The 16,294-nt window shown below is 38.1% G+C and overlaps 1 protein-coding gene across 2 annotated transcripts in view; it reads right to left on the bottom strand.

Annotated features, from left to right (window-relative positions):
• LOC126412073 (myotubularin-related protein 13) overlaps nucleotides 1–16,294 on the bottom strand; it is a 251,951-nt gene that overhangs the window by 142,427 nt on the left and 93,230 nt on the right. The window contains exons 9-13 of one of the 2 annotated variants that reach the window (XM_050081472.1): nucleotides 15,567–15,748; nucleotides 15,428–15,454; nucleotides 15,238–15,346; nucleotides 14,339–14,545; nucleotides 3,289–3,402 (exon numbers count right to left, since the gene is read on the bottom strand). In XM_050081472.1, the coding sequence (XP_049937429.1) occupies nucleotides 3,289–3,402; nucleotides 14,339–14,545; nucleotides 15,238–15,346; nucleotides 15,428–15,454; nucleotides 15,567–15,748 (639 nt within the window). The remainder of the gene's footprint in view (nucleotides 1–3,288; nucleotides 3,403–14,338; nucleotides 14,546–15,237; nucleotides 15,347–15,427; nucleotides 15,455–15,566; nucleotides 15,749–16,294) is intronic. The other variant, XM_050081473.1, reaches the window with a different exon arrangement.

The following is a 16,294-nucleotide window of genomic DNA, read 5'->3' on the forward strand; positions in this document are numbered from 1 at the left end:
CGAAACTCAGGAGGGAAAAACACATTTTGGAAGACCTTTGATGCGCAGCAACATGTACGTTGCACATTTTTGTATTATGAAGGTATAAATTTGAATTCCACCAAACACCGAATGTCACTTTCCGAAGCATTGAAATCAAGATTGCGATGCACTTTTGTAAGCCAGTCATAGCTCACGTCACGTGATCTCGCGAGCTGATGACAGCATAGGGCAGGTGATGTAGTCAGCCAATAGCAAGATCACTCTTCAGTAGCGTGAACACACAAATAAGGAAAGTCCATGGTTTAAATTTATATACGTAGAATTCACATATAATATTGGTCTCTAATAAGCTGGAAGAGAAGCTAAGCTTCCACATATAATGTTGATCTTTTTTGCGCATGTTACACTTTAAGGCACATCACACAAACGTCCCAGTAAAATTTTTAATAAAGACGTAAATGTCTGATCTTCTGGGCTCGCATTCTTCTAAATGGTCATCCTCAAACAGCTGATTTTTAAATGAGAGTCAAATGCTTTGTGATTTAAGAAATTCATCGTACATCTCGCACATAGTTTATCTCATGTAAAAAGAAATCTGCTTTGAATGTAACGCTTCTCAGACCACCATTCGCAATATTTTCCCACGACCTGTTAGAAATAGGTTCCTTTCAGCAGTTGCAAGAGAGCGCCAGATAACAGGCGTTACCCGCGCTTGCGCAGCTACGATGACGCAGGAAGCCCATATGTTTGTACGTGCAAAACATTAAAAGATCTTACATTAAGTCATGAAAGAAGAAAGGCCGAAGAGGATACTTCAAGAGCATCGGAATTTCGTGAACCATACAAAAATGCATAATTCGGCTTAAAATGCACATTCGTATGTACATTTTCTTGGAGTACCAGTACTGTATTATCTCATGTTTTGTTCTTTATTATGGCATAATGCCATATGTGCACTTCAAATGCAGCGAACAGTTGAAACTAGCCAATAGTGTGAAATTAAACACTTCATTTCAAATAAATTGACTGCCTCGGCAGAAAAGATTAATAAAAGCCTTATCTCTTTAGCAAACCGGCAAAAATAACTTCATTGTTCTGTAAGGTGATTAATGCTTGACTGTCAGAAAGGTGCGAATAAAATCTGAAACTAACAATATATTTTAGCCTTCCATAATTATGCGCAAGTATTTTAATTCATTTGATAGCTCCCGGCCACAAAAATCAGTTTTGTTATCATTTAACATGAGAACAAACTAAGAGGAAACAACAAAATTACTGAACGTAAACACAGGTCACGTGGAGATGACTCACCTCCCCACCACAACTCAAGACTGCTCTGTGCATCAGCCCCAGATTTACTGTATTTCCGAACCGGGGCAAAATTTAAGTAGTGGCGCCCAGCCACACTTCTATACCCAGAAGCGGGAGAAGGTACTACTCATACGCGACTCACGTGCGCATGCGCAATAGCCCACCCACAACTGCTCAAATGAATCTAATTTAAACAGTTGTCACGTCACACTCATCGGAGGCAGTTTGTTGTTATAAAGCATTGCATAGTCTTCCTGGAGCCTTTGACACACTGCTGTTGGCAGACGTTTGTATGAGCATTGTTTTGTTGTTGTATACGGCGCATTTCCTTTGCAACTTAAGTTTTATTTTCATTTTTTTTCTCTCGTTCATGTTTTGTTACTACAGTATTATGCTGTTCTAGTGGGATACAGTAATATCCTTTGTTAGAGTATTGGTTCTTACCAATCAAAATCACAAAAATTTAACTGAAAACTAAAACAATGAAAAATTCCCGGAATTCTAAACAATTCCCGGGTTTTTCCCGGTTGTCCCAGGTCGTATACACCCTGTTCCATTTCATATCCCCACTAATTGTTACACAAATACTAATTGTTACACAATTACTAATTCCAATAGCGACTCATAGATACTGTAGTCTTAGTGTACTTCTTTTGTCTGCATTTTGTGAAGTGCACAATTTTACATTTTTGAACATCTAAAGCAAGCCGACAATCTTTGTACCACCCACACTGAAATAATATCAAGATGTGGCTGGAAATTTTTGTAGCTTGTTTCAGATAGTACTCCATAAAATGAGCATCATCTGCAAAAATTCTGAGGTTGTTATTAATATTGTCTTTTGAGTCACTTGTATAGAACATTATCAGCAACAGTCCCAACACGTTCCCCTGGAGTATACCTGACAATATTTCTACATCTGCTGATAAACTCTCCATGTATGAAATGGAATTGCTATTTTCATTTTTTCTAATGTTTTTTGCTTATACATTTATTAACATGTTATTTCATTTTATTTTATGTGATCTTAATAATTGAAACTATGGTGGTGTATAAAACTGTAAATCAATCTACTCGGAATTTTTTTAAATGTAATTTTAATTGAGGTGTGTTGAGTTATACAAACATATCAATAGTTGTATGAAAGAACACCAACAATAAATTTGAAGAGTGAAAACTGAAGGTGATTGTTGTGGGGTGCAAAAGAAAGTTATCATGTCTGTGGCCCATGTTAAATAAGTGATGGGTGATATGCTTTTGTTGCGGTTTTGGTGTGTACCCTGGACAAGGTGTTAGTAACCACAATACGTCTATATGCTCTTGCCCGGAGCTAAATGTTCTGAGGCTGCTAACCCAAGAAAATAATATCATCTGTTAATGATTATGACTAGAAACGTGAAATTCACGAAAATGTTCCATTTAACATACACTAATATGTTGTTTATTATTAACATGAAATGAAACTGCCACACTATCTTGAAGTACAAACTGGAACTAAGGGCCATATAAGAAGCTGCTAACACGATATTAACAGCAGCAGAGATTGCCGTTTTCAATTTTTAACATGATGATGTGCAGATATATCTAACTGCGACAGTTAAGCAATTTTCTACAGAAAACTTCTACCTTATGCAAAACACAATTTATCTGTTTTTTTTCTTTTACTTACACATGTGATGCTGAATAATAATAATAATTTATAATAAAAACCACTAACAATAGAACAAAGTCTTGGGACCGGTACAGGAAAAAAAGTGAATTCTCTTGCATACGGCAGAAATTTTCTCCAATATTTCTTTGCAAGCACAGAAATTAATAACAGCTAAAATACCAAATTAATGATGATGTATCTATTTTCTGCCACAGATTTGCTATGTATGCGAAGAGGAACATTCTATAAAGGTGAAGTGTCAGTATTTTTATTCTATTAATTTTTCTTTCTACTAATTATGGTTTCTGGCCATAAAGTCAGACAATTTTGACCCATATCATTACCTGAATACATGTGTATGCGAACTGGATAACTCCTGTGCACAATTTTCGGCAGAATGCTGTAGCTAAAGGCAAGAGTGCAGCTGCCACTCCATGTTCATCCATTGCTGAGTCATCCTGTTCAACAACATGCCATTGAAATAATATTTTCAAGTTGTACACATTTACATTAGACATAGGTAAATAGATACATTCAACCTTAGTAACACACGAACACAAACAAGACAGTTGACAATGATGGACACTAATTAATCACATACAGAAAATTTTTTTTATCATTTACAAAAATATTTGAAGAGAGAACTTTATACTCTCTCAATGCAAATGCTGAGTCCAAACAAAGACTGCAAGACATAAATCAGACTACGAAAAGTTTCTCTGCAAAAAATAGTATGCCTCCATACATTCAGAATTAGTAATAGCCAAAAACCCGCCCAACAGTGGACCAGTCTCTTCTCAAAGAATGTCTCACTGTTCACTTACGTATTTCATCCTGTCTGTCCAGATTGACAACAATAGTATTGTTACTTGTTAGTTTGTTGACAAAATCTGGACTAGTGTACCAGTTTTCAAAATAAATATGAAAACCTTTTTCAGTAAAATCGTGCAAGCTGGAAAACAATTCAATAACTTACTTCTTTCCAAAGGATAATGAGTAGCATAATTTCCTGTACAAATAATGGAGTATCACTTATATTCACAATAGCTCTCATCGTATTCATAAAATTTTATATCAAATCTGGTATGCTTTTAAGGAATAAATACTGGCAATCCTAGATGCTATTACCACACTAAGAGAAACTCATCGATCGTAATGCCCTTGTGTGATAAATAAACCAATCCGAATTTACATCTCAGATGCTCCGTAACTGGTTGAACTTTGACAGTTTTACGCTGAAAGTACTAAAGGTACCAAATGGTGTACCGTCTGCAAAGTGGCAGAATATCAACAGTAGATGAAACACTTCTTCAGTCTATAATGAATGGTGTGTCAAATGATTCATTCATAAAGAAGTAAAATTCCTGTTCTGGATTGTGGATGGTTCCCGGAACAATGATGTTTCAATTAGCATCTTCACTTCATCATCTTTTGTATATACTAATGGCAATGCCTAGACTTTGTTGGTGAATTAGAATGAGAAACTATGAACTGATGTGGACATAAACAAGTTTGATCAGCTACTATTTGGCATAAAGCCATTAACAAAATAGGTAAAAAATAACTATTCACGTCATTTTGTGTTAGTAGTGGATTCCACACATTGTTTCAGTAAACAAAAGAGTAATTAGATGAACTATCGTGCACAATGCAGATGTTGGCTAATGTTGCGGTGCTCTATTTTCAGATGGTTCCGAATCAGTGCCCCTTCAATTACCTCACCGTCCATGTCTTGCCAAGTTTCACAGTCATCATTAAAGTTATGGACCCTAGAAGCAGCTAATTAACCAATCTAAGTCCTTTCTCTTACAGAGGGTGAGGGCAAAACTGTGACAGCTATTCAAATTTGGACTGTCCTCCTGAGGTTTGAGGAGAAGGATTAAAGTAACTTATTTTCACGGGCCTGGAAATTGACCATTTTCGTATATAAGGGTCAGGGAGGATCCCCCCCAGCACTTCTAGTGAGGTGTCACTGTATAAAGTAGTTAGATGCGAAACAGACAAAGATAGTGTTCCCACTTTGAAATTGATTATAGTGGACTTTATAATTGGTAGACCAACAGTTCCAATCCCTTCCCTCCTCTGTGATAAGGAATCCCATTTCTCACCACAGTATTGACAGAACACCCTGCAACCCGTGCGGAAATCCCCTAGCCTGTCTTACATACTATTCACAAACTATCCACAATTTTATTTCTTTTATTATCATGTGGTATTTTGCTCTCATCACTTGAAACGCTTTGAGGTTCTCAGTATTTATCCTACACTTAAAATTCTGTTAAGTTGCACACTCGTTCCTACTGTACGCATCATTCTTCATTTCACCAGAAAACAGGCTGTCTTCCAAGCTGAGCCGAGGACTTAAGCTTGGACATGGATGATCTGGCGATATGATCCACTAATTTTTGGATGATGTGACCACATTCAAGTACATTAAGGTGGCTGTAAAACATCCAGCTTGTCTTATTGAGCACCCATCTTGGCAGCTTTCTTTTGAACAAAGCTCTGTTCTGGAAGGTGAATCCAAATCATGTAGTAATCAGTGGAGTAGATCACTGACTAATTCATAACAAGCACAATATTGTGGGCTGGACAGCATAGTGAAAGGTCACGGGGCAGCAAGAATCCCACATCAGTGCTGAAGTGTGTCTCATGTCACATATTCAGAAAACATAAATCATACGCAAATATACTTTAACAATAACGTTTTATAGGCTGGTGTAAGCACAGAGAGGTGAGCTATACAAGGTATGCATCTTTGACGAAGAGTGCTCCTCTTTTAGCTCTACCTCAGAGAATACAACCCTACCACACAGGGGCACTGGATAGGTTAAACTGTGTTTCTAAGAGGCACAAGTATTAAGATCTACCCTGGGCAGAACCTACCTACACTCCATCATAAAATGAGGTTTGTCTTCCCATGAGGTTTGATTTAATCATTTCCCATAAATTTCAACTTAAGTGTAAATAAATACAACCCCCACTGAGGGGCTTCAAACTTTTTAATCAGCTGGGTTTTTAATCACTCATTTCTCCTTCAGTTGGACAATGGTGATTGGGTTGTTGTAGGTAAAATGTTCACTTTTTCTTGGTTTGCTTGAAGGAATAAACTTATGGTCTTTACTTAGTTTTAATCTTCATTGCTGGCATGACTTACATAGACTAATCCTTTCTGATCACTTGATCTGTTCAACAGGGCAAAAAATTATTTATGTGCTATATAACCCTTGTTTGCCAAAGAATAGCATTGTTGTGCCAAGACATGTATCTTTTATATTTTCTTCTTCTCCTCCTCCTCCTCCTCCTCCTCCTCCTCCTCCTCCATGTAAAGTTGTACAGTCTCAAATCCAAATTTGTTTCTCTGAACAGTTCACACAGAATGGTGGCACAGAAAACACTTTTCCATCTACATGTACCGGTTAAACACATTTTCGGCAGGTCTCAGGTCCATTTCAGGGCATAGTAGTAGGTTTACAATGCTAACACTTAAAACAGTGCTGTGAGTTACAGATTTACTGCTTCACATTATCACAGAAAGCCTTTCTGTTCCTTGTTAGGGAAATGTCAGCTGTCTTCCTGAGCTTGCCACATACTTTCTTCACAATATTCTTCCATCGGTCACAACTTCACCTATCCCCTAATCTTAAGTTTAGTATGCCAATACCTCTCATGTCTCTACAAAATAACACCATTGTGATATTTGACAGTGCTGTGCATTTTTGGTACAACTGGCGATACCCCACACAATTTGGCATTACAAATCTGCTCAGTTTCAAGGGAAGTAGCAGTTTTCACTAAAAGCATACCACAAACCTTTTCTGAACAATCCCTTGTCTCTTTTCTGATGACAATGTATATATTCTGAGGAATACCGAGTCACATTACAGCCAGAGTGGTCTCTTGTATGACAGCACTCTTGGTGTGCAATCTAAAGTTGTATTCACTAAGTGGGAAGTTACCCTTTCCATGCAATACAGCCATTTTACTAGGAGAAGTTTGTGAGGATTAATCCATTTTCATCCCTTGACAGCTAGGGGAAACATTCTGGGGAGCAAACATTCTGGGGAGCAGCAGATGCTTTTCCATGACAGTCAGCCATCCCATAAACACAACATATAGTTAATTTGGAAGTGGTTTTTCTTCTCTCTCTCTCTCTCTCTCTCTCTCTCTCTCTCTCTTTTTTTTGGGGGGGGGGAGGGGGGGGGCAGGACCTTTCACTATCCACTGTACAATAGCTTGTGGGGTATACAGGGTGGTCCATTGATAGTGACCGGGCCAAATATCTCATGAAATAAGCGTCAAACGAAAAAAAACTACAAAGCCCGAAACTTGTCTAGCTTGAAGGGAGAAACCAGATGGCGCTATGGTTGGTCCACTAGACGGCACTGCCATAGGTCAAACGGATATCAAATGCATTTTTTAAAAGAGGAACCCCCATTTTTTATTACATATTTGTGTGGAACATAAAGAAATATGAATGTTTTAGTTGGACCATTTTTTTCACTTTGTGATAGATGGCGCTGTAATAGTCACAAACATATGGCTCACAATTTTAGACGAACAATTGGTAACGGGTATGTTTTTTAAATTAAAATACAGAACGTAGGTACGTTTGAACGTTTATTTTGGTTGTTCCAATGTGATACATGTACCTTTGTGAACTTATCATTTCTGAGAACACAGGCTGTTACAGCATTATTAACTGTAAGTACCACAGGTATTCGTTTGACGGTTATTTCGTGAGATATTTGGCCCAGTCACGATCAATGGACCACCCTGTATATGTAGATGCATCATCTTTCCATTTGCTATCCAAGCAATTAAGCTAAGTTCCTGGCTCTTCACGAGTGCAACATACATTACAGCATGTAATAATCACTGACACATGCATACATTGAAAACTGTTTGTGCTGGTGGACATCAGGAAGTGTTGATTGATAGCCAGCTTGGAAACTCCATGTTTTCCAAACCTGAACCTAGCAATTATGACTGAGGTCCCTAAATGCTCACCATTTAGCATCACAACAAGGACTCATGCACAGCCTATTGAATTAATGGACATGGCTGAAGGATTCCTTCTTTTATATTCTCACAAAGCTGGCAACTTCAACTCCTTCCCCCCAGTGTTACCTCTGAATTTCATGAACACTGGAAACTGAGCCCCAACGTGTGATGAATTTGATATTTTCTTTTTTTTATAGAAGAGGGGGCAGGGGGGGGGGGGGGGGGGGGGAGTGAGTAATATCTTACTCATCAGTGGCAAGGCCGTAGAGCACCAGTATTAGATGACAACGGATATTTAAAGCCTCCACCCAGACAATTTTTAGAGTGTTCAATGTAACATTAAATTTACTATATTAGAAGGAAAGCAAGATATCATTTTGAAGACAATTCAATTTGTAACACCAAGAACTTTGTAAGAAGTAACCTCAAATAACTGCAATTTCTGCTCCCTGGTGCATTAAAGCTTAGATGTATTTCATTAAAAATAATGTAAAAATCCTAGGATTTTAATTATATCTCTTAAGAAATCATTCATCACTAGTAATCAGTATTTACACTTATGTTTGAGGCACATTTTCTGCAAACAAAATCTCTTAAAAATAGAAAAGCAAGCTAAAAGCCTTTCTCTTACACCCTCTCTGTGAAGAGGCATCATCACATTAATACTCATATCTTTACATACTTCTTATCACTAATAAGGTGTTTCACCTAAGAAACCTGCCATTTATGACATTTAAACCATTGCTGGCACACATGTAATTGCTGCATCTGCAAGAATAATACGTAATACAAAACAACCATGCTTCAGTATTTATTGTTCATATTAATTTATTTCTTTGACAGTTCTCAAATTTTAAAATGATGATGAAAGGAGGTATAATTATTCTCCCAAGAGAAAAGTGTGAGGTGAGTTAATGAGCAATATCTTCCTCTTGAGCATCCAAAATTTCTTGCTCACTCAACAAACATGATGTACCTGCACTAAAATTTCAGCAAATTGTGAAATCTCATGAGGCCATGAATGAAACTGCATCAATTTGACCGTATAATCCCAGCCATTTTCAACGGCAGCTATTACATTCACTAATGTTCCCTTCACAGTCTAGAAATTGACAACAGAAGACCAGTTAAGGGACAGGTAGTAAGACATTCGTACACTGTTCTCATACACAATGGGTGCAGTTTTCATGCATCATGAAAACTGCAGCTTGATCTTTATTTGGGACGGCCTTTTTAACACAAATTTAAGGCCCAAGCTATGCTTGAGCTTGGTCTCCAAAGTGTTAACAATCTTGCCAGGTCATCAAAAAGCAAACAGCACATATGAAATGCATGAGAAAGAAATGAAAGTTCATTCATACGAGAGATAATGGCTGACCATTACTTGGCTTCTGAAGCTGAAATTTCAAGTAATGCTTGCATAAAAATATAAAAGACTATACTTGGCTTTCAAAAGTGTTAAAGGGCACTTAACAAACTCAATATTTACTGTACAATTCTGAGTATTGCACAATAATATCCCCGTTTCTACCAAGACTTTACAATTTGAGGACATGTAAATAACTGATACGACAATTCCAAATGAATACGAATACATCAGAAAAGACAGATGAAAGGAACCACGCACTGGAGTGCATTCAGGTGGGTAATTTTCAGCAATTGCTTGTAGAATCTTTCAACAGAAGTGTTTACGTGCAGGGAAGTGACATTGAAACTAGTGATTTGTTGATTTCAGAATCTTATTTATTGAAGAAAAATATAACAACGTTGCCTACTTATCGTCTACAATCATGTACCTCACTCTTTTCAGATTTATATATCGTTTCAGCATTGTGTAAAGTGAAATCCAATGATTACACGAACAGTATCTTTTCTGTGTATATAAGGTGCAACAAGCTTCATCAGTTCATTGAAATATTCCTCATTTGTCCTTAAGACAATCCAACAGTCATCCGGTTCTGCTGAAAGCTCTTTTTGCACACCAGTCTGACCATGTATACTACACCTTCCCAGCCACTTTATTACCCATTGTCACTTCCTCTTGTGTTTCTTTTTGCAGCGTGTAGCAATTGCAAAAGCAACACAAATGAGAATCAACACGTACGCTATGAAGGAATAGTTTTCATTGACGCATTCCAGGCTTAGATACTGCACAATAACATTATGCCTATCTGACCCCACACTTTCACACAATACACTGTTACAATGTTATTGCAAAATAAATACTGTACATGTGAGGGACCTTTTACTTTTTTCCTCAGAGCAGAAAGAGGGACAAACTGGGGAAGGGCACTCACACCCCAAATCTTTCTTCCTTGGGAAAGGAACAAACAGTTCTGAAAGTTGGATATAGTTTCTTCTATTTTTTAAATATGTCTAACTGATGTGCATGGATTTTTGCCTTTTGTCAGTAAGTATTCACAGGCCTGTCTGTCTCTTTTGTACTATTACAGTTTTCATAAGTGAATTTTCCCTTTAATACAAATGAAGTGACATGAAAAATATCCTGAAAAAAGCTCAAAGAAAGTATGCCCAAGAATCAAATGTTAACCACTGGTTACACACAAACTAATAACTGTGACACACAAACATTGCAACATGTCATTATGTTACCATTTATTTACACATTATGTAAAGGATAGACCGCTACTCACCATATAGAGTGAGTACCAATCTATCCTTTTCATAATACTGCTATTATTCCATCCTGGATATTCCATTTATTTACGTAGCCATAACAAATGGTCCTCCCCCCAAGAACCATGGACCTTGCCGCTGGTGGGGAGGCTTGCGTGCCTCAGCGATATAGATAGCCATACCGTAGTTGCAACCACAACGGAGGGGTATCTGTTGAGAGGCCAGACAAACGTGTGGTTCATGAAGAGGGGCAGCAGCCTTTTCAGTAGTTGCGGGGGCAACAGTCTGGATGATTGACTGATCTGGCCTTGTAACACTAGCCAAAACGGCCTTGCTGTGCTGGTACTGCGAACGGATGAAAGCAAGGAGAAACTACAGCCGTAATTTTTCCCGAGGGCATGCAGCTTTACTGTATGGTTTAATGATGATGGCGTCCTCTTGGGTAAAATATTCTGGAGGTAAAATAGTCCCCCATTCGGATCTCCGGGAGGGGACTACTCAGGAGGACGTCGTTATCAGGAGAAAGAAAACTGGTGTTCTACAGATAGGGTCGTGGAATGTCAGATCCCTTAATCGAGCAGGTAGGTTAGAAAATTTAAAAAGGGAAATGGATAGGTTAAAGTTAGATATAGTAGGAATTAGTGAAGTTCGCTGGCAGGAGGAACAAGAGTTTTCGTCAGGCGAATACAGGGTTATAAATACAAAATCAAATAGTGGTAATGCAGGAGTTGGTTTAATAATGAATAAAAAAATTTGAGTGTGGGTAAGCTGCTACAAACAGCATAGTGAACACATTATTGTGGCCAAGATCGACACGAAGCCCAAGCCTACTACAGTAGTACAAGTTTATATGCCAACCAGCTCTGCAGATGACGAAGAAATTGGGGGTAAGAAATGAAAGAGGAAGCCGCCTGGTAGAATTTTGCACAGAGCACAACTTAATCATAGCTAACACTTGGTTCAAGAGTCACAGAAGAAGGTTGTATACATGGAAGAAGCCTGGGGATACTGACAGGTTTCAGATAGATTATATAATGGTAAGACAGAGATTTAGGAACCAGGTTTTAAATTGCAAGACATTTCCAGGGGCAGATGTGGACTCTGACCACAATCTATTCGTTATGAACTGTAGATTAAAACTGGAGAAACTGCAAAAAGCTGGGAATTTAAGGAGATGGGATCTGGATAAACTGACTAAACCAGAGGTTGAACAGAATTTCAGGAAGAGCATAAGGGAACATCAAGTAGGTAAAAAGACGAGGGCTAGTAGAAATCCTTGGGTAACAGAAAAAATATTGAATTTAATTGATGAAAGGAGAAAATATAAAAATGTAGTAAATGAGGCAGGCAAAAAGGAATATGTGGTGTCACCGCCAGACACCACACTTGCTAGGTGGTAGCCTTTAAATCGGCTGCGGTCCGTTAGTATACATCGGACCAGCGTATCGCCACTGTCAGTGATTGCAGACTGAGCGCCACCACACGGCAGGTCTAGAGAGACTTAATAGCACTCGCCCCAGTTGTACAGCCGACGTCGCGAGCAATGGTTCAGTGACAAATTACGGTCTCATTTGCCGAGACGATAGTTAGCATAGCCTTCAGCTACGTCATTTGCTACGACCTAGCAAGGCTCCGTATTCAATTGATATTTATTATGTGAAGCATATATCGTCAAGAGCGATGTACACCAATTGTGGATTAAAGTTAAGTATTACATCAACTGCGTACTTTATTTGCTACTAAAAATTCCCTTAACTGTTCCAGACTTCACGCCAGTCTGCGTGTAAATAAACGCGTGCATTTCGGCCTCCTCTAACAATACTTCAGAATACAAACGTCTCAAAAATCAGATAGACAGGAAGTGGAAAATGGCTAAGCAGGGATGGGTAGAGGACAAATGTAAGGATGTAGAGGCTTATCTCACTAGGGGTAAGATAGATACTGCCTACAGGAAAATTAAAGAGACCTTTGGAGAAAAGAGAACCACTTGTATGAATATCAAGAGCTCAGATGGAAACCCAGTTCTAAGCAAAGAAGGGAAAGCAGAAAGGTGGAAGGAATATATAGAGGGTCTATACAAGGGTGATGTACTTGAGGACAATATTATGGAAATGGAAGAGGATGTAGATGAAGATGAAATGGGAGATACGACACTGCGTGAAGAGTTTGACAGACCACTGAAAGACCTGAGTCGAAACAAGACCCCGGGAGTAGACAACATTCCATTAGAACTACTGACGGCCTTGGGAGAGCCAGTCCTGACAAAACTCTGCCATCTGGTGAGCAAGATGTATGAGACAGGCGAAATTCCCTTAGACTTCAAGAAGAACATAATAATTCCAATCCCAAAGAAAGCAGGTGCTGACAGATGTGAAAATTACCGAACAATCAGTTCAATAAGTCACAGATGCAAAATACTTACGCGAATTCTTTACAGATGAATGGAAAAACTGGTAGAAGCCGACCTCTGGGAAGATCAGTTTGGTTTCTGTAGAAATATAGGAACACGTGAGGCAAGACTGACCCTACGTCTCATCTTAGAAGCTAGATTAAGGAAAGGCTAACCTACGTTTCTAGCATTTGTAGACTTAGAGAAAGCTTTTGACAATGTTGACTGGAATACTCTCTTTCAAATTCTGAAGGTGGCAGGGGTAAAATACAGGGAGCGAAAGGTTATTTACAGTTTGTACAGAAAGCAGATGGCAGTTATATAAGTTGAGGGACATGAAAGGGAAGCAGTGGTTGGGAAGGGAGTGAGACAGGTTGTAGCCTCTCCTCGATGTTAGTCAATCTGTATATTGAGCAAGCAGTGAAGGAAACAAAAGAAAAAATCGGAGTAGGTATTAAAATCCATGGAGAAGAAATAAAAACTTTGAGGTTCGCCGATGACATTGTAATTCTGTCAGAGACAGCAAAGGACTTAGAAGAGCAGTTGAACGGAATGGATAGTGTCTTGAAAGGAGGATGTACGATGAACATCAACAAAAGCAAAACGAGGATAACGGAATGTAGTTGAATTAAGTCGGGTGATGCTGAGGGAATCAGATTAGGAAATGAGACACATAAAGTAGTAAAGGAGTTTTGCTATTTGGGGAGCAAAATAACATGATAGTCGAAGTAGAGAGGATATAAAATGTAGACTGGCAATGGCAAGGAGAGCGTTTCTGAAGAAGAGAAATTTGTTAACATCGAGTATTGATTTAAGTGTCAGGAAGTCATTTCTGAAAGTATTTGTATGGAGTGTAGCCATGTATGGAAGTGAAACATGGACGATAACTAGTTTGGACAAGAAGAGAATAGAAGCTTTCGAAATGTGGTGCTACAGAAGAGTGCTGAAGTTTAGATGGGTAGATTATATAACTAATAAGGAGGTATTGAATAGGATTAGGGAGAAGAGAAGTTTGTAGCACAACTTGACAAGAAGAAGGGCATAAAGGGATCACCAATTTAGTACTGGAGGGCAGCGTGGAGGGTAAAAATTGTAGAGGGAGACCAAGAGATGAATACGCTAAGCAGATTCAGAAGGATGTAGGTTGCAGTAGGTACTGGGAGATGAAGAAGCTTGCACAGGATAGAGTAGCATGGAGAGCTGCATCAAACCAGTCTCAGGACTGAAGACAACAACAACAACAACAACAACAACAACAACTGGTAATGTAGTGCCTAATTATGTTTCATTTTGTTCTTTTCCATTTTACAGTTTCAGTGGTTTATTCATACATTATGGATAAAATATACATGTTCCAAGCATACCTGCAATGCACAATTCATCAGGCGAACAACTAAATCAAATTGCTGATGCTCAAGCATTGCTTTATTTCCCATCACATGTTGGGCCAATTCAGTGCACAATGCCAAACGAGCAGCTTTGGATTTTAGTGCCCTCAAAACAGCTGGGAATGTCTTACGGGCATCAGATATCTTGTTCTCAAATATGCAGTTTATACAGTTGCGCAAAACCTGTAAACAAGAACATTATGCTTTTAACAAATAAAATCTTTTTTTTTTATTATTTGTTCTATCACAATTTGTAAACATCTCCTATCAGATCTCACCAACTATGATAAATAACATAGCTCATTCTAAAATGGTTAAACATATGCATACAAGGCATTTTCTGTTTTTGTGTAACACAATTTTTCTGTATTTGTAACACGAAAATTGTTAATGATTTACACTATAGGAATACAAAACTGGACAGATCTACATCATATTTTACTGAACACAACAGTCATGTTGTAACTGTGTTGCAAAAATCATTCTACCCTCACTACGAATTACACATCTAGAAGGCAGTTTTCTGAACACACAAAGTATTGTACAATTTTGCTTTATGAAAATCAAAAAATACAAGCTAAATCCAAGCATTTTTGTCTCCAGTAACTTGAAAAATTCTCTCTTCCTCCTCTAGAGGAAATGTTACAAACACAAGATGCAAGAAATTTTATTCATTAAATCCTACAATACAAAAAAAGTATTCACTCTTCTCATTAAATGCTCAGATTAGTCCATTTGGCAATTAGTTCCCAGCAATCGAAATTTTGTACTAAATTAGACATAATGAATGATTTTAGTAACTACAAATAAATGTGATATTTAGCAATAATAACCAAAGTGCCTGTGTAAAAAAATTCTCACAGCACCCGCCTTACCTCCAGTCTCCTTGCAGAGTTACCAACAATGTGACGTGCATCATGGATGTTTGATATGTGCGGCCCCATTGGAACGATTCGTGGCTGCACTGGCCTCAAGGAAGATAACCTTAACAAGAAAATAATGAAAATGGCGTTCCATAAATGGAATATAGACATGATCTAGTAACGGTTAATGTGTTAGTCTTACCATGACAAATCTGCCCCACTTCCATGGCTAGCAAAAACAAACAAAAATGCAGAATCACCAGTGAATAAGTAGTTAGTCTCTTGAAATGAGCCCGTTAATTGGAATAACCATTCTGTATACAACATACATAAATACCTACCTGGCCTTCAAGTTATTCTTTGCAAGACCCTCCTCAATTATTGCCTGAACTTGAGAAGCATCAATGGCAGGCAATGGCGGTTGATGAATTCTGGCAAAAGCTCCTTCTGGTGGTTTAAGAATCTTCTGCACATATGGCTGTGGATTTGGGTTTTCATTATTGAATAGCTGCTGAGCTAAATCCTGAAAAGAGAGTTAGCATACCCTACAGTTCTGTGAAGCACAGAATACAATAAAAAGTAGCACTGTGAGCACAATATTTAAATGATTAATTGCAGAGAAAAAGAAAAACAGGTGAATTAAAGACAATGTCATTATTTCAGGTTAGTATGTCATTATTTCAGGTTAGTATTTAATATTTCACTCCAGTTTTACTAGATCTAGATATATAGTGCAGCAACACAAGTTTAACATGCCTCCTAATGAAACCAAGACCTAAGTTAGTCTTTCAACAGCTGCAGGGGTTATCCTTTCTCTGCTTAATGTACATGTGCTTTAAGAAGAAACAATCACCTCTGAGGAGTAAATTTTAAAAGGACCAAGTAGATTCAAAAATCTTACTTTTGTAGTGTAATAAGACAAGTAAATCATATAGAGCCTGTGGCGATACATACCACTCCCAATGAGCGATTTTTATCCCTACATCTTCTTAGCAACAAATGATACTTGCAACTGAGAACTATGAAGTAAGATGTTGCATGAAAAATGTACCTACTGCACATACTGTTA

The sequence above is a fragment of the Schistocerca serialis genome, chromosome 7 (assembly GCF_023864345.2).
Source record: "Schistocerca serialis cubense isolate TAMUIC-IGC-003099 chromosome 7, iqSchSeri2.2, whole genome shotgun sequence".
In the NCBI taxonomy this organism is placed as follows: domain Eukaryota; kingdom Metazoa; phylum Arthropoda; class Insecta; order Orthoptera; family Acrididae; genus Schistocerca; species Schistocerca serialis.